The sequence below is a fragment of the Camarhynchus parvulus genome, chromosome 13 (genome assembly GCF_901933205.1).
Source record: "Camarhynchus parvulus chromosome 13, STF_HiC, whole genome shotgun sequence".
NCBI classification, from domain to species: Eukaryota; Metazoa; Chordata; class Aves; order Passeriformes; family Thraupidae; genus Camarhynchus; species Camarhynchus parvulus.
In genome coordinates, this window is record NC_044583.1 from 4,520,895 (window position 1) to 4,539,192 (window position 18,298).

General features: G+C 40.7%; 1 protein-coding gene across 11 annotated transcripts in view; it reads right to left on the bottom strand.

The window, feature by feature from the left end:
* TENM2 (teneurin transmembrane protein 2) overlaps positions 1 to 18,298 on the bottom strand; it is a 334,262-nt gene that overhangs the window by 3,973 nt on the left and 311,991 nt on the right. For all 11 annotated transcript variants that reach the window (XM_030957242.1, XM_030957244.1, XM_030957243.1 and 8 more), the window contains 4 exons: positions 12,117 to 12,292; positions 10,343 to 10,578; positions 4,846 to 5,142; positions 1,988 to 3,602 (listed from right to left, as the gene is read on the bottom strand). In XM_030957242.1, the coding sequence (XP_030813102.1) occupies positions 1,988 to 3,602; positions 4,846 to 5,142; positions 10,343 to 10,578; positions 12,117 to 12,292 (2,324 nt within the window). The remainder of the gene's footprint in view (positions 1 to 1,987; positions 3,603 to 4,845; positions 5,143 to 10,342; positions 10,579 to 12,116; positions 12,293 to 18,298) is intronic.

Genomic DNA, 18,298 nt, shown 5'->3' on the forward strand with positions numbered 1-18,298 from the left:
AATTCTCACTCTGCAGGTATTAAGAACTAATTATGTATTTTAGTTATCCAAATGATAACTTATTAAACAAAAAAGAATTCATGATGCCATTTTACATTTCCTGTTTCCTGAATTCATGATTAGTTTTGCTTAAAAATCTCTCCTGTCTTTCCCAGTGGCCATCTCTCCTCACTGGCCTACACTGATGCTGCTGTTGCCACTTCTGTGAGCTGAGCTGTTGCAAAGCCTGTTTTCCCCAAAAGTCTGAGATGTTGCAAAGCCTGTTTTCCCCAAAAGTCTTTTTTTTTCTTAGCCATTGTGACTCTAAAATAAGTAGTAAAATACTCGGCCTCTATGAGGTATCTGTATCCATCTCCCATCACACAGTGCCTACTGTTTTTTCCTAAACTTTTGGACCACACAGGGTTACTGCTCCTCATAAGGCTTCATTTTTATTTTATGGTCAAATATATCTCCTGAACAATTCACTTCAGCTGCTCCAATTCCACAGAAACCAGAGGAGGACCTATATACAAAACAGGTACTATTTTGCTGAGCTGATGTGCTTTGCAGCACTGCATTTGCTACAGGAATTTGTTTTCAGCAAAACCTGTGAATAAAGCAATGTCAGGGGTTAACAGTAAGAATGGACTGTGGGGGGAGACTTTTTGGTGTTTTGTTTAGTTCCCTTTCTTTTTTTAACTATGACAACAAGGTGCCACCATAATAATTTCTTGTCTAAGATCTGTTCAGTCCTACAGCAAGAAATATTTGCATCACTGATGAAGTATTTTTACAGATTTCAACAGTGTGCTGTCCCTAAATGCAATTTATCTTATTCGATTTCATCCAGTGGATAGATAAATTAAATAAATACAATTTCAGAGTGTAGAAAAACATAGTAAGATGATGTTGAAAATGAAGATCAAAGGGCGGTGGATGAAAATAGGACTTTTGCTGAATTTAGGACAATGAGGTAATTTTAGTCACCAGTATTTTCACACTATCAGATACAAATGACATTATCTCCTAATTGCAAAGTTGTTCCACTAGAACCTCTGGTGTGTTATACCTACTATTAGGTTGCAATGTAGTAATGAAACATGCTCTGATTTTCTTTGAAGGAAATGCACACCTTTCTTGAAATTCAAATTACTGCTAAAATTAAGATCATTCCTTTTAAAAATGGTATCACTACTCTAATTATTGTATACTGCATATTCAGTTCTGAAAAAAAGCTTTTCCTAAAGACATATTAATTACCTTTTCTTTTAGAAACTGCCAGCAGCTAGTTCAAATACTGTGTGATGTTACTAAGTGAAAAATTATTCCTAATTAAGAAAGGGTTACAAGTTTTACCCAATTCTAACATATGTGATCAAAACTACTTTTGTTTCTTGGCTCTACAAAATCCATAACATTTATTAGTCTTTCAGGATGAAATAGTCTTAAAAAACATCAAGGATTTAATTTTAAAGACTAAAGACTGTTTGCATATTAGAAGTTAAATGGGAAGAAGAGGTCTAATTAAATCCATTCTTGGTGCTAATTCTTAATGTGCCCATGAGCTCAGACAGTGGTTAATTTTGAAAGTAGCCCTGAGAGAAAGAGATCTGAACAGTTCTGGATTGTGATACTGAACCAACCTGCCAGATTCCCATACATGACTTCCCTTTTCTTGGTACAGAATGAGAATGAACACTTCTTTACACAGTACTTGTTCAACAGGAAGTGCACTATGGTTGTGCTGAAATTTTCTATTCAGACAAACTTATATTTATTTTTTTCCCTTCATAATTCGTCATGGCTTCTCACTTAGAGCCCTTCGTTCAGGGAAGAGCAGTACTAAGGAATCAGAAATAGCCACTTCTTTTTGTAGCCAAAAGAGGAAATGACCGAAACTTGATGTGAAGATTGAGCAAAGGGCTCGTAAGGAGAAGCTGGGTTTCTTTCCCAAATCAGCTTCCAAGCTGTAGTGTTATGTATTATAAATGTGAAGAAGTCTCACCTGTTACATAATTCTTTAGATCCAGTTCATTGCTGAGAGGGTTGTTACTCTTGAACATGTACAGATTGAAAGGAGCGGGTTCTTTGCCAATATTTTTCCACATGGTGTAATCAGGAGATGTCCAGCGCCCAGCCAGGACATCGTAGTCCCTTTGGGTAAAATGCACGAGTTTGGTTAAAGGATCATACAGCCCTCCATGGAACCCAATGACCAGCTGGAAATCTGGGTTAGAGTCATAATAGATCTCCCCATAGGCCGTGTACTGGAGCTGCTTGATCATGAGGCCATTGATGCTGAACACAGCTAACGGAGTGCCTGTGTTATCAGAGGCCACATAATACTCTTCCCCACTGCTGCTCTCCATCGCAAAGAGGTGCCCTTGCAGATCGTAGTACAAAGAGGTAATTTCGGAGTTGGAATGATTGTAGACATGAGTTACCCTTGTTGGATTGTGAAGATCAGCATAAAAGTATTGTAGATGATGCCCCAGGTTGGTCTTGCAGGAGGCCCTTCGGCCCAGCCCGTCGTAGCGGTACTGAACACTCCACCCATTGGCTTTGTTGTAAGCTCTGGTCAGGAGCCCTTTGGAGTTGTACTCAAACACGTCTGCACCCCGCTGCCACAGGAACCCATCATCATCAATCTTGTAGGGGATGTCACCCAGGCGTGTGATCCTGTCCCTGAGGTCGTAGCGCAGCGGCATCAGCCGCACGCTGTTCCCAGGATTCAGGAGGTGCAGGTTCCCGTTCAGGTCGTAGCTGTAGCGCCAGGTGGGCCTGTCATTGACTGCCACGCTCTGCAGCTGCCCATCTCCATCGTAGTCATAGGTGTACTTGGTGGTGTTGGCGTAGGGACCGAGTTTGAGCTCTCTTTTGGTCACCCTTCCCATGCTGTCGTACTGCACGGTCATCCAGTACATCAGGGACCGGAACATTTCGTACTGCACTTCCTTAATGCGCCCGTGGGTGTCAAAGTGCTTGCTCAGCGTCATAACTGCCGTGGTGATAATTTGGTTTATATCGTAATAAATAACTCCGAATTTGCCAAAATGCTCGACTTTGCCAGAAATCTCATCATAACGGTAAAGGTCAACTGGAAGAGGTGTCTCACTTATGATGGGTTTGATGCTTGCGATTCGGAAGCTGTTGTCGTGATACGTATAATCAAACCTTGCATTGACCATTCCTTCTTCAGAGAACCTGTAGATTTGTTTGTCAACAAGCGGACCAATTTTCCGATAGCGAATCGTACAAGAAAACCCTCCACTTTGCAAATTCACCATTTTTAGGACACCTGTGGTTTCGTCATACCCAAAAGTAACCGCCGTGCTGTCATAAACAATTTCAGACAGCTTGGACAGCTTTCCATACTTGTAGAAGACTTGTCGGCCGGTACCTAAAAACGATGTTTTCAGAATCCTGCCGTCGTCGCTGTAATCAAAAATGACGGAGGCGTTGCTCTCGGGGGGATTGTAGATGTTCCTGATGTAGCCCACGGAGGTGTGGGTGGACATGCTGTGCCGCGCCACGCTGGGCATGGTGACGGCGTGCAGGCGCTCCGAGGAGTCGAACTCGAAGATGTACTGGCGCTGGCTCTGCAGCAGCAGCACCATCGACTGCAGGGGAAACAACAACAAAGCTATCAGCAAGTGGCCCGAGAGAGGGAACTAAAGAAAAGTTTACTGGAGAGGCACTAATGTTAAATGAGTACAAAGAGAATCAGACACATTAGTCAGGGGCACGGAGCTGCTCAGGAATATTGTCAGGTTGCCAGATGAGAGGATCTGCTCCTCGGAAATCAATATGCTGACACTCCAGAGAAAGTGTAGGTTAGCAACCTGTGAGCTGTCCTCCCTGTAGGAAGATTTTTTTTTTTTCCTTTTTTTTTTTTTTTCCTGAGGGATGCAGAGGAGTTAGATAAATGCCTTGATTTATCTTTCTGCCAGCAGTTGTAATTCACAACTGTTACTGTGAAATATGTGAGAAACTAAGCAGAGAACACCAGCTCTGGTTTACTTAGAACAACAAGAAGGAAAAGGGAAAACAATATGCAGTTTTGCAGTATTTAAGACACTTTTATGACTGAAGTGTGCTAATTAGGCTAAGTAAAAATGCACTACCATACTTTCATTTAATAAGTAACAATTAGAGATGAATTACCTGTTTCTACATGAACCTTTTGTCAGGTTTAGTCATGCATTTTTGGGCTTAATTAACCACAATACATTGTGTTAATCTACTGCCATTCTACGTCAGGAAAATATCAAAAGACAGAAACCATGAACAAAATATTTCCCATTAAGAATTAGTCATATTCAGTTGACTAATTGAAAAATAAGGAATTTTGAGGCCAGGGATGGCTAACAGCTGGGATACACCAAATCTTAGCTAGCGGGTATGCACGACTTATGTGCCATGAAGCCAAACAGAACTTTGTGTCCTTCCAGCTCGTGCCAGGAAGCCACACTGTCACAGACATATTTTCTGAAAAATCCTTTCGTTAGGATCTTTTCTCCTGAGAAACTGGGAAGCTTCAGCGTCTCCATGTTTTGCTGCTTTGGAATGTGATTTGGAGAATTGTTTACCCAGCATGCGAAATTGTTTTTACTTAGTGACCAATGACAGCCACCTGTGTCGAGGCTGTGAGCAGTCACAAGATTTTATTATCATTCCATTCCTTTCTAGCCTTCTGATGAAATATTTTCTTCTATTCTTTTAGCATAGTTTTAATATATCATTTTCTTTTAATATAATATCTATCATAAAATAATAAATCAGCCTTCTGAAACACGGAGTCAAGATTCTCATCCCTCGTCCTGGGAGCCCTGTGAACACCACCACACACAGGACACCACCTACATTTTCCAGGTAGGTGTAGCTCCACACTTTGCCGTCGGCGAACATGCGCGACACGATCCTGCCCTGCTTGTCGATGTCGGTCCTCTCGCTCATGGCCCCGCGCTGCAGCCCGGCCAGGCGCCCGTTGAGGAAATAGGAGACGTTGACAGCAGCCAGGCCGCTGCTGGGCAGCCAGAGGAAGGGCCGGCCCAGCTGGTCGTAGATGATGCGCAGAGTGAACTTGCGGTGGTCGTCATAGATCTTCTCGGTGCGGATGTTGCGGTCGTAGTCGATGGACAGCAAGTTCCTGCCGTGCACCTGCGCCAGGGAAGGAGGCTGAGCTCAGTGCGCTGGGCACACCGGGCTTACAGCGGGGAAAGGGGATGCCTGTGTGGTATCATGGGATCAAAGCCCATCTGCCTAGAAAACTGGAAGGTCCTAGCTTAATTAAAGAACCTGAGTTGCATTTAAGGGATGCAGGATAATGGCCTACAGACTTTAGCAGAATCTAAGAGGGTTTAACTCTTGTTTAAGGCTTTGAAGGCTTTTGGTTTAGGTAATCCTAAATTTCTTAGATGATGGTAAGGATTATAGGGGAGATAGGAAGGAGGATGACATGGTGGTTAAGATGGCAATTATAATGCTTGTTGGCTTGTTAGCGAGTCATTGTTTTATGTGGATTGTGGTGTAAAACAGGTAAATCCTGTGAAAAGTGTAGGGCTCCTGTTAACTGGCTTTTGTTTTCTATTTGGGAGTATATTCAAATAATTTGGGGTCTTACTGGGGTATTTCCCATCTCACTGCAATATGGGAGGTGATATCCTACAGTAAAAAGCCATTATGGTCAGAACAGACAGACATTCTGCACATCGAGGTCTTAAAGTTCAGAGAAACCAATTATTTTGCATGGAATATTTTTCTACTTATTGTATTTTTCTATTTTCTTTTAATTTTGTACTTCCACCATAATTTTTTTTGCCTTTTCCCCTACAATCACTCTAAGAACAACAGAAGAAATTTTTGTGTCTTTACTGAGGTTTAGCCACTTCTATAATTGCAATACCCTGCTTAGAATTCATTCATTTACTGTTTTCTACCTTTACTTTCCAAATATTCAATAGATCCTTCACTTGGAATGGCCTTAAAAATTCTGATCATACAGGCTGGGAAAGATGGACTTCTAGTGTTAAAAACAAAGGTGTTAAATAATTAGGTTAAATATTTTTCTTTTTTCCTCCTCCTTTTTTTGTTATAATTTTCATTCAAAGTACAGCATGAAGTGTTTCAGTGGCTGATTTATTTATTTAAAAGAAAAGAGTAAAACAGAGGCAAAGGAGAATAAGAATGCCAAATGGGGAGGCTTCTAGGGAGAGTGTTATAATGAGAGATACATAAATATATTCACTGGGGGGTAAGGCATAGCATTCAGGCTAATGCTGTAATTTGATAAAGCTTCTTAAGTAATTTAATTGTAGATGTGTCATTAATAAAGTAGAAGTTTTAAAATTAGGTATAATTTCAGAGCAATGACTACTTTAAAAGTATTCATCAATTTCTGGGAATTTGTTCTTTAGCTTATATTTTACAGTGGCTTTGATAACGCAACGTTTCCTCTTATCCAAAATTAAACTGTACATCAAACAATATGTAAATTAACCCTGAGCCTTTCTTGAGGATATAAAAATTATTCTGAGATATGTTCACTGGCAGGGGTAAACCCAATTCCCAGCCCAACCAACTCAGTAGAAATTCATTTATACAGACACATTTAAAATTAATACAGTTTCGTGTTTGTAAAGAAATAATTATTTCAAATTATTGCTCATTATCCTAATTTTTTCCATTAATGAAATTAATCTCTTTAACAGTTTGCATTTCCTCAGTGGGCAATTACTAGGGAAAAAAAAAGTTCTTTTCTGCAGGTTTTCCCAAAGGTTATCCCAGCAACAACTTGCCCTGTGATTCACAGGAAAGACATTTTTCTTAAAACACCTTGGGGCAAAACAAGTCATATTCTGCTTTCCCATTGCAATGAAAATAAAGCCAGGGAAGCCAAACTCAGCATCATTAGTTTCTCAACTGGTTACTCTTGTTTTGTAGGATCAACCCTGATGGCAGACACATTAAAAAAACCCTTTTCATGAGCAGAAGAGAGCTTTGACCTCTCAAAAACATTTAGCTAAAGAATTAAAGGGTTAGTGTATGACTGAAATAGCCCAATTTCTTAGGGGTGAGCAGATTTTCTAAAAAGAAAAAAAAGTGCCTTTCAGAAAGAGTATGAACTGAATTTTAGCTTTGAGGGTTTTGTTTGTTTAGGTTTTTTGTAACTTCTGAAGCTTCATAAATCAGTCAGGATTTCTGGATTTTGTTCCCTCCATTACAGTAACTGCAATAGAAAACTGCACAAAGGAAAGTCTGACTCCAGGTATTCTCTCTTTTCTCAAAAACATTATAACAATTATTTGGTTTTGCCATAGAAAACTAAATTAATAGGATTTTAAAAATGATTACACACACAAGAGCTGTGCACACGCACAAATATCACTTGGAGATGCACACATGAACATCACCTGCTTGGAGAATTCAGTACCTTCATTTGCATTTGTAAAATGAGTAAAACCAGAGACTGTAATTGCAGTAGCATATTAATTATATAGGAACCCAAACAGGCTGATAACTCCCACCCTTCCTGGGAACACTGAGGGCAGTCCCAAGTATCACAACTGCAGATTACTCCACAGGCCCTTTCTCTTTTGTTCACTAATCTGGTTTTCCCCTGGCTGCTGCTGAGGTGGCCGTAGGGACGAGCCCTTTGTGCCTTGGAAAGGTCTGGCCACAGGAATCACTTACAGGATGCTGCTCCATAATCAAAACTCTTCAGACAGGAATCTCAGCAGGACTTCATCTGAAACTACAGCAAGACACTGAACGTGTGGTGCATCACACAGCAGTAGACAGTAAGTGGGGTAAGATAAAGGTGCAGTTCCTTTCTCAGGTTGCTGAAATGTGCCCAGGCAGGTGTGCAGATTCCTACAGGTGTGGCTGGGAGGGCAAAGCCTGGGCTCAGGCAGCTCCACTGTGTGAGGGCTCATACAGCCAGCCAACACTTTGGGTTGGGAGTCACCTGTGAATCACCCAGAACAACCCCTCTGCACTGAGCAGGGACATCTTCAACTGGACCAGGCTCTGCAGAGCCCTGCCAACCTCACCCTCAATGCTTCCAGGAATGGGGCACCTACCACTGCTCTGGGCAACCTGTGCCAGTGCCTCACCACATCACCATAAAAAACTTCTCTATCGCTGCTTTACATCTACCCTCTTTTAGACAAAGCTGCCACGCCTTGCCCTATCACAACAGACCCTAAAACAAAGTCTGCCCCCATCTTTTTATAAGCCCCCTTTAAGAAGCACAGGGGTGTGGGCTCCAGCAAATATTCCCAAGAGTACTGTGAGGTGAAGTACTCAGCCAAGAGGTGAATGACAAAGAATGTCCACCCCTCCAGTCACACTGATTGTGCACTGGGGCTCCAGGAGGTGGCCCTGCTGCTCTGTCAGCTCTGCAGCAGTGTCCTGCTCCGTGTCACTGCGTGCCACAGCTCCCCTGCCTGCCACCTGCTCCCCGCAGCATTCCAACACACTTGCTCTGCTTCGTTCACTAAACAACTTGTAAAGATGAATTAGAATAAATGAAATGCAAATAAATTCTATGCTTTCTCCCTCGTTTTCAAATTTCATTTTCAGTCCACTCAACCTGTGATAATCTCATAGTGATTTTCATTTAAAAGAGCTAAATGGATATGTGATTATTGTTACAGGAACTAACACCAGACAATTAAATGTTGAGGTGTTGCTAGATAAAGCATTGTTTTGATTTGCATAAACATGATGCAAGAAAACCTATCTCAGAAAACCTATCTCAGGCAAGGTTTCAGCACTAAGATGTGCTTAACTTCAGCTAATTACCACAAGTACCTCTATTAAACTTTTAGTATTGAGAATTAGGATTACTGCAATTTCATTTCAGCATCCTATTTTTATTTTGAACAACACCTAGTCAAAATGTAGAGCTGATCTGTTTTCCACTTCCAATCAACTGGTGCACGTCAACACATCAAAAATCAATTACATAGACATGAAATTTAGTCATTAAGGATTAGTTGGTAATCTCATTCAATTTTTTTGTCCAACCTTCTCCCTCTCCCAAATAAGTACATTTTGAGCATTTGTGAGAGTAAGGAAAGATTTGTCAACTCAACACTGGGAATTAGATGCTAGCAATAGGAAAATAGAAAAAAATTAACATCCAAGGCTTTTTTCTTTTTTTTTTTAGTAAATCACTACATAACTGTTTGCATATATTGCATTTGCTATGTGATCTTGAACACACTGAACTGCATTTTGTGTTCGGTGATGTTGAAAGAATTGCTAAAAGACTGAGGACTTGATCAGCACTGCATTTGTTTTCTGTCCAGTATTTCAAATCCCTTCCAAAACTGCACAGACTGAAGTAGTCCAGTCAAAAAAATCAGTGAAAATCAGGCCAGCAAAGCACAGAATGGGATTAATCCAGCTGCAGCAGATCTTTAATTTGGCAGGGGACGGATTACATGACCTGAGTGTCTTCCTGATCCTGTGCTTACAATTTTGTAATTATGGCAATTATTTTCCAATCTGCCATTTGGGAAGGGGAACAAACACAACATGCCTGTCTCAGTGAGTCTGTAGGGGGATTTTACAGCAGCAGAATGCTGTAGTTGTGTTTGCTCCCCAGCACGAGCTGGGGTAAGTCTGCCCCGGCAGTTTTACAAGTGGTGAGCGCGCAGATTCCCACCCCCTTGAGAGGCAGAGTGTTTTGCAGCAACAGGGCAATGAAGCTGGGGGAGGCTCTAGAAAACACCTTTTGAGGAGTGGCTGAGGGAGCTGGGGGTGTTTAATCTGCAGAAATGTTGGTGTGGGGGTACCTAATTGCTCTCTGTAAGTTCCTGAAAGGAGTTAGCAAGATGGGGGTCGGCCTCTTCTGCCATATCTCAAATGAAAGGACAAGACAAAATGGCCTGAAGTTGCACCAGGGGAGGTTCATATTAGCTATCTGAAGAAGTTTTCTCACTGAAAGAGTGTTCATGCACTGGAGTATGTTGCCCAGGAAGATGGTGGAGTCACCATCTCTGGGTGTGTTCCAGAGGCATCGGGATATGGCATTTGGGGATACGGTTTGGGGCAATTACAGTGGGGCTGGGGCAATGATTGGACTACATGATCTAGTCTAACATTGATGATTCTGTGATTCTGTAATATTTTAGGTATTTTTACCAATCTCTTTTGGAATACTTTTAGGAACAAACTTTAGCTGATTGCAGCAGATGATCCGATGCAGCCAACTGAGCTCTCCAACAGTGTCACACCAAAGACAATCCCAGAGCTGTACATTTTTAACAAGTAACATCCTTCAAAACAAAAACAAAGTAATTTTCTGCCCAAAGAGGAAAAGGTGATTATTGTAACAACAGGTTCTACTTACCCTGAGCTTTCTTCCAAACACCGTCACTTTGCCTTTAATCTGCTCCTTCCTCAGGCGCCATTCAATTGAGTTTAAACCATTTTCCATGGGCAGAGAAATATTACAGCGTCCTATGGTGGGAGTCACAGTCCCAGCCAGGACATGAGGCTCGCTGTGAAAGCTAATGCTCATGCCATTGGCATACATCACTCTCAAAGTACCATTATTACAGAGCTGGTAGCTGTTCCTCACTTGATCTACAGCAATAATGAAAAGAAAATAATTTAGCTACTCCAGTCATAAAGAAAACATATAGCTTAATTTGATTGGTTTTTTATTGCACTCCTGTTGATGTTAAATGAAGTCAGCCTGCAATTACCATTTACATGGTACTATGGTGGAAATTACAGATGTTACTGATTCATGTAAAGAACAGTAGTGTAACAGTGAGCCTGCAGAGAGATACTGTGTTTATTTCATTATCTTTTCCCTTCAGTCTTAATTGTGAATCAAAATGCACAGTGATATGTGTTGAACCACGTAATTTATTTCTGATATGAACAAAAACTCCTGAAAACTGAACTGCTGGATAAACAACAAAGCATTAAACTCCAGGACAAAAAGAAAAAGAAGATGATTGCTGGACTCTTTATAAGTAGGAAGAAGTGAGTGCCTCTTCTTTTTTGTTTCCCTCTGTTTAAAAACTGTCTCCAGGCAGAGGCCTTGCACAGAATTACAGCGTGGCTTTAAACCCTCAAGGTGTGAGGCTCCAGCAGTGCAAGCTGGCAGCCACAGTGGCTCCCTCTCCTGCCTCCCTGCCTCCTCACAGTGGCCCGATGTGCACACCCGGCCCGTCGGAGAGGGGTTACAGAAACAAGCCCGTGCTTCTCTGGCCATGCTGCTCTCCAGCTGTTTGACACTGCCAAGTCCCCTCTCAGCCAGGATGGAGTGCCAGAGTGTGCAGCTGTCAGCAACACATCAATATTTCCCTGACAGAAGGACAGCATCTACGTAATTAATCATCTGCTATAAGAGAAATTAAGTCTTTGTAACCAGACCTGTCACCGTATAATAGTCTACAAATGTTGACATTTATGTCAGGAGGAGACTATTGTTTGATGATGATATTCTCATTCCAGTGACATTATATCTCAATTAAAAAGCCCCATCACTCACCAAATCCCTTTCAGTCTGTATTTGATAACTGACCCCACTCCATCAGATCCAATGCCTGGGCGGTGCTGGAATGCTCTACACAAACTCTGAGCCTGTGCTGCTGCTGCCTCCTGCCACCCTTGGGCTGTAACACTGCTCTTGGGAGGGCCAACTCTGGCACCACACCATCCACTGCCCTGATTGTTCTACACACTAATTAATGGCAGAGTATAAATTTAGAAGATTTCTTCTATTCGAAGGCTTTCTGAGCCTCTCCAGAAGGATCTCCCCCAGCAGGCAGGTTGCATGTCTGTGGCACACAAGTCAGAACCAATTTTGCAGGGAAGTACAGAGAAATATGCAAGTGGGTGAACTGACCCTGACCCAGGAGGCAGTGGCAGGACTAACTTTCCCCAGCAGACAGTGACCACATGTACTTGACACAAAGCAGGACTGCAAAATGGCTCTTACCTGTCCTGAAGACCTGTCATTTTAGGAATAAGCTTTATGGGAGTTTTTCTTGCAAACCTTACACGGTTTCCCCCTGCTCATGAGTGTACTAATGACACAAATCATTAGTGAATTGCTTTCTCAGGCTGTGTGTGTGGTTAGGAGTGTGCTGAGAAGTGTGCTTTGGTACCTTGAACAACTGTATAGGAAGCCTCCACAGAGGAGAGATTTGTGATGACCGTGACATCGTCATCCCGATTAGAATTCTCAATGTCGATGGTAATGGACTTTTCCATTTCCCGATGAAGGCTAGTTACCACTCCAGTGGGACGTGTTACATTGGTCAGACGCCCTTCATGATCATAGCTAATAGAAAAGTTAGTGAGAGCAAAAAAGCATGAGGATATATGTTCATTTCAATACCCAATGTATTAATAATGCAGCACATTTGTGCAAAAAAACCCAGACTGAAACAGATTTTCAAGAACATCCTGGCCATATCTATTTCTCTGTTCTTGAAAGAGTCTATAATGATGAAATAATATTTTTTAGATACTGATTTCAACTACATGGGTGCAAATCCAGGCTAGCATATTTTGAATAATTAAATTAAGTAAATTATTATGAATATACGGAGTGATATTTGGCTCAAACAATTATAACTAGTAAATGAGTCTGCATTTTAGTAGTTGCATTTCACTCTAAGGAAATGGACTTCTGATGGACACTGCAATAAACAATTGCATAAACTGCACATTTGCTTTTGAATACCTAGTGGAAACTAAGGATGGTCTTGAGTGACATATCAAGGAATAAACTTGCCATAAAGTATTAAAATATACATCAGCTTGACAACATTATAATTTCATTTAGATCTTATCTGTGGTATTGAACTGCATTTTGGGGTCAGTATTTTGGATCATAAAGATGAAAGATGAAAAGTACAAAGGGCAGCAGTCAGCACTCAGAATAGACCTTAGAAAATGATTTAAATGCTCCATAGGCATAAAGATTAAAACAAAAAAAAAAAAAAAAAAAAAAAAAAGAAAAAAAAAGGAAAAAAGCTTTCCATGATTTTACAGAGTTAAATTTCTTTAGAGGTATAAAGCCTGAGGAGGGGGGAAAGAAGGAATGCTGCTGGAAATCAAACCATGCCCTCTCCCCCTTTCCTGCAGTATGCTCTAGTTGTGTGCATACATTTGCTAAAGAAGCCATCCCTTGGATCTTAGGGGCAAGAAATGGGGACCTGAAACAAAACCAGCATTCCAGTCTGACACTCTGCTTGCTGCAATTCTCTAGTGGTGCAAGTCTCTCACCCAGCCGCTACCAAAGCACAGGTGCTTCTAGAGAGCAGAAAGGCAAGAAAAAATGTCCTGTGTAGATAAAAGGAAAAGTTTAGGCAGAGATTGAAACCAACTGGTCATCCTTGGGATGGGGAGATGCATGGAGCAGGAAGCCTGGAAGAGAACTGGTAAATCCATTGCACTGCCTGAGAGTGACAGAAGAGGAGCACGTTTAATACCATGGAGCTAGCTCAGTTCATTGCAGGCTGTGGTTAGCTGTAAAGATGAAAACAAAATCAGAACTTTCAACATGGCTTTACAATTAAAACACCCAGAAACCTCAGACTAGGCCACCTGAACTGTACAGCACATCTAAAAAATTAAGACACGGATTGGCTCCTCAGTTAAAATGAACAAAATAGATGACTTTCAAATCCACTGCAAATGGTTGCACCCATTCAACTGAATATTGGGGAGGAAGGAAAAAATTACCTGTGGAGCAACAAGCCTTACCAGAACCAATGGAAGTATTAGGCAAAGAAGGAAATCAATAAAACAAAGCATCATGCAACCTAAAAGGGACCAATAACACATTGTGTTCATTTAAGTGGTTCAGGATCAAAGAAAGATTAAGCAACATGGTTTTCCTCAATATAGTCACAAGTTTCTCACCACAGATACATATATATTTATATATAGATATATTATCAGATCAGCAAGATACTGAAAAAAGAGAATATGTTGAGATAATCTATGAAAGTGGGTTAAGTTGACATTAAGTCTTTATAGAGGTCTTCACAAAAAATATTGAAAAGCACTCCAAAAGAATAGCTAAAGAAAGAACTTGATCCAGCCAAGCATCTGTCTTGCAGGGGAAAATAAAAAGTACAAAAAATGGACAATTTCAAAAATCTTAAAGGTTAATAAGGCCCCTTAAGAGTCTGTATGTGGTGTGTTTCATGATGGGCAGAATGAGGAAGAGAACACTTGGATGTCCAATCTTACAGCACAGGCAGTGTTATTTAGGACAAACTAGAAAAAACTATGAGTGTCTCCAGTGTGACTCTGTAGCACTCAGTGAACTTCCAGAAAAATGGTTGATGAAATTCCCCATCAGCAAGTATATTTTAGGCAATGCAAATGAGACATTAATTTAAAGTTTTCATTCACATTGCTGGGTTTTTAATTAACCTAGGAAAAATTCCTGGGGATTGCTGTGGGCTACTCACTGGAAATCTCTATTCAAAGTGTAAGGGCAGTTTAAAAAGTAAATATGGATGTGGATGTACAGAGATTGAAGCAGAAAAATGAAAATATTCCAGTGTTATTTCAATAAATGATTGTTTTACCCCTGTCATGGGGTGTGTTTCCCAGTGCTGGTCACAGCTTTGAAAGCAGCAACAGTAGAGATTAAAAGGGATTATAAGCAAGTGATGGATACACTTAACAAAATACATACAAAAGTACTCTCATTGAAGATCTGCAGACCATTTAGATTATGAGTTAGATGTATAAAGATTCATTAAAATTCACTACTTAAATGATATATACACACTCCGATACTAATATATAAAGAAGGCATTTCTTTATACATTTGTCCACTGTATCAAAATAAAATCTTATTTAAAAAAATACTTCAGAGGTAAAAAAAATTAAAATGAATATACAGAAACCTGTGACATATTCCTGAGGTTTTTTTTAAATTTATGTACTATATGAGAGCAAGTGCTCAGTAGAATACAACACCCAGATATTTATCTGAATAATAAGAATAAACTATATATTAATTAAATGATTATGTACTTATCTTCTTCATCTCATGAACCTGGGTCTAATGAAGTAAAAAACCCAAAATTTGCAATGAAAAATATAATAATTGACCTGAAGTCTTCTTCAGAAGCAGTCTCTATCTATTGCAGTCTGTGACACAGCTTCAGCCTGGATGAATCAGGTCTGATAAGGCAACCTTTATATTTTCAAATGAGGTGGGCTCTGGGTACTCTGAAATTCCTGAGCTTTTGTTACTGACTTCAGTTAGAGTAAGGCTTCATCCCAAGTTTTTCTACTAATAACATTACAAAGGCAAACAACTTTTCTTTATCCTTGTACCTTAAAAACCAACAAACAACAGCATCTCCCCACTGCTACCTCACCAACTCTTTGCTAACTGTGACCCAGACCCCCCTGCCAGCAGGCAAAGGTTTCCAGGACAGCTCTGGGTGACAGAGGCACAAAGCTGGTGGCTGTCTCTGCAGCCTGATGGCTCTGAGCTGCCCATGGCCACACCTATAGCTCAGCCTTGGCCATGGGACACAGCTGAGCACTTGGCACCTTCTCAGGTAGCTACAAACATCTGTGCATCCCTTCAGTGGGCTTGTGACAGCGCCCTGAGGGCTGCTGTCCCCTGGCCACTGCTGTGGCACTTCTATTCCTCAGGCAATTTTTATGAGCAGCATCCCAGCCTCAGGTTTGAGTTGTGCTCCTGACAGCTCGTGGGTGGAGCAGGAAGGGCAGGGCCATATCCAGCACTGCAGAGAGGAGGAACAGCAGCTTCTGACTTAACACAGAGCTGGGCAAGGCACAGACCCACACACATTTACATACAGCCCTGTTTTCTCTCCCTTTTAAAACTGACTCCAGAAAAAAACTGTAGCACTCACTCAGGATGCTCCCTAGACCGAGAGGAATACCACTGGGAGCTGCTTCAAAGATCTGTGCTTCATGCCCAAGCCAAGCTTAAATTACCCCATGTGAGCCTGCTGGTAGCTGTTGTATTATTGAAGAGCCTTGGCTGTTCCTGCTGCAAATGAGCTGCATGCACGTGCACAGATGCTATCTATAGAATTCACATATGGAGTGTGCACACACACAAACCAGCCTGTGTCTGCAACTCTCTGCTGATGCAGATGCACACCTAGACTAACTGTACAAATTTAATTCTGAGACCATTTTCAGGGTAAAGTTGAAATGTTAAAATCCAAAATTGAGAGGAATATACCCAATAAGATAACACGGCACTTCAGCGCCTGGTTGATATAAATGCACTGACATAAATTTTTCATAGGAACTTTAGCTCATGTAGTACTTTACCACTTAAAAGACCTCTGTTCTTTTCCAGTTCTGCTGCCATATTAACAATTTTGACTGCTGATTATGTCTGTATGAATGCATGAATGTAACTGCACAGAAAACTATTCTATTGTCCTTATAAACTCTCATTGGCTGAATACTTCTTTCATCTTCAATTGATATTAACTTAAAGCTACCAAAAAAAATTGCAGAATGATGAATACAGAATTTTCTCTTAGGAGCTGTTTCAAAGAAAAAACAGAAACCAGAAACCAGTACTGAGTGACTGTGGACTGTGATTGTTTAGGTTTGTATATTCAATTTAAATAATATATTCAATTTAAATAATGTCTTTATGGCTCTCACATCTATGGGCTCTGCGCTTATGAGAATGTATGTACAAATCTGGGAGAAATTAGTTATTTCTGCTGCCTCATCAAAGTTACTAATTATCTAAGACAGTACCTCAGGCTGTAATATTTAGATCTAAAGATGGTATTTAACTTCCACTGACCTGAGGCAAAGGTTGTGCATCTTTTCTTATTTGATCTTGGAAAAAAATCTGCAGCACTATGTACACATTAAATGATATTTTCACCTGATCTCAGTAAGATATCAAAGCCCCCACCTTCTGTATTTCCTTAGGAATCATAATAGAATTTTTCTAATAAACCATGTTAACTTAGCACTTGGAGTGACTCTCAGACACCAGTTATACCAGTTTTGTAACCAGCAACTTTCTGATGACTTTTTTTTTAATGTTTTGTGGATTTTCAAGTAGAGTTTTAAATTAATTTGCTATTTAGTTTATAGCGTTTTGAGAAATACCCAATTTATATGACTGCATCTTGAGCTACCTATTGAGGAAAAAAACACAAAAAAACCTTCCTAGAAGGGCATCCACATCTCATCAGCAATAATATGAAATTTATTCTGTCTAGTCCAGTGAGCTTTTAATTGAGCTTATAATCAGCAGGTATCTCCTTCATGTGATCATGTAATTGAACTATTTGTGGTGAAGAAATAATTTTTGCCAAATATGAAGGAAAAGAAGCCCCTGCCCAGGTGAAGGCCCGGGCTGGAGGAGAGCAGCGAGCAGTTGGGCACGCAGGGCCCCACGAGAGGGCACTGCTTTCCTTCCAAAGGGAACTGTGCAGCATCCCTGCTGTGCAGGGCAGGCATTCCCAGCACACTGAGCACAGCTCCCTCCATTCCTGCATTTCTTACATTTTCTCTGAACAGAGGAAACAGGTGGCCAAGCTGAATGCATCAATAAACTAAGAGGTGTGTGCCATTGCTAGGCTGTGACTTGAAAATAAGCCTGCCTTTTGAAATTAAATATAAAGCTTATTCCTATTTTCTACTCACTGATTTGGGTAATGATATTTTTTAATCATTAACTGATTCAGACAAAATATATGGCATCATACTTGCCATACTTAAATATATTTTTCAATATGTTATTTAGCGTCTCTTTTTAATATTTTTTGATCAAAAAATGGCAATGAGACTACTAAGAACAGGATAAATATTAATAAAAATTGGACTAGTTTTTCTAGATTTTTAATATACTTCTGAACCTCATATCTTCAGATGAATTTCATTTAAAGAGGAAGTTCTGTCTATTTAATCTATATGCTCATGAACACCAGTGTGCTTTTGGGTTATCTACAAATTATGGAAGTTACACCAGGGGTCTGACAGATAGCTGGGGATCTAATTTCCTCACTTGTCTCAGGAATGAACAATCATTGAAGTTAATCAACATTTTAACAACCATGAGTAATATATGAGGCTGAACAGAAAGAGAGATAATTGCAGTTCCAGAAGAAGCTGCAGCATGAGGGTTCCTAGAGAGAGCAGCTCTGTGGGAGCTGCAGGGGAGTGCTGGGCTGCTCTGGCTGTGGGCAGCCGTGCTGACCATGAACAGCAGCTTAACTAAGCCAGGGTTCTGGCCATGGCACACAGCCCTCTGTGCTGGGTGGGAATGAGCTGCCCCAAACTCAAACCCCAGGCAGGG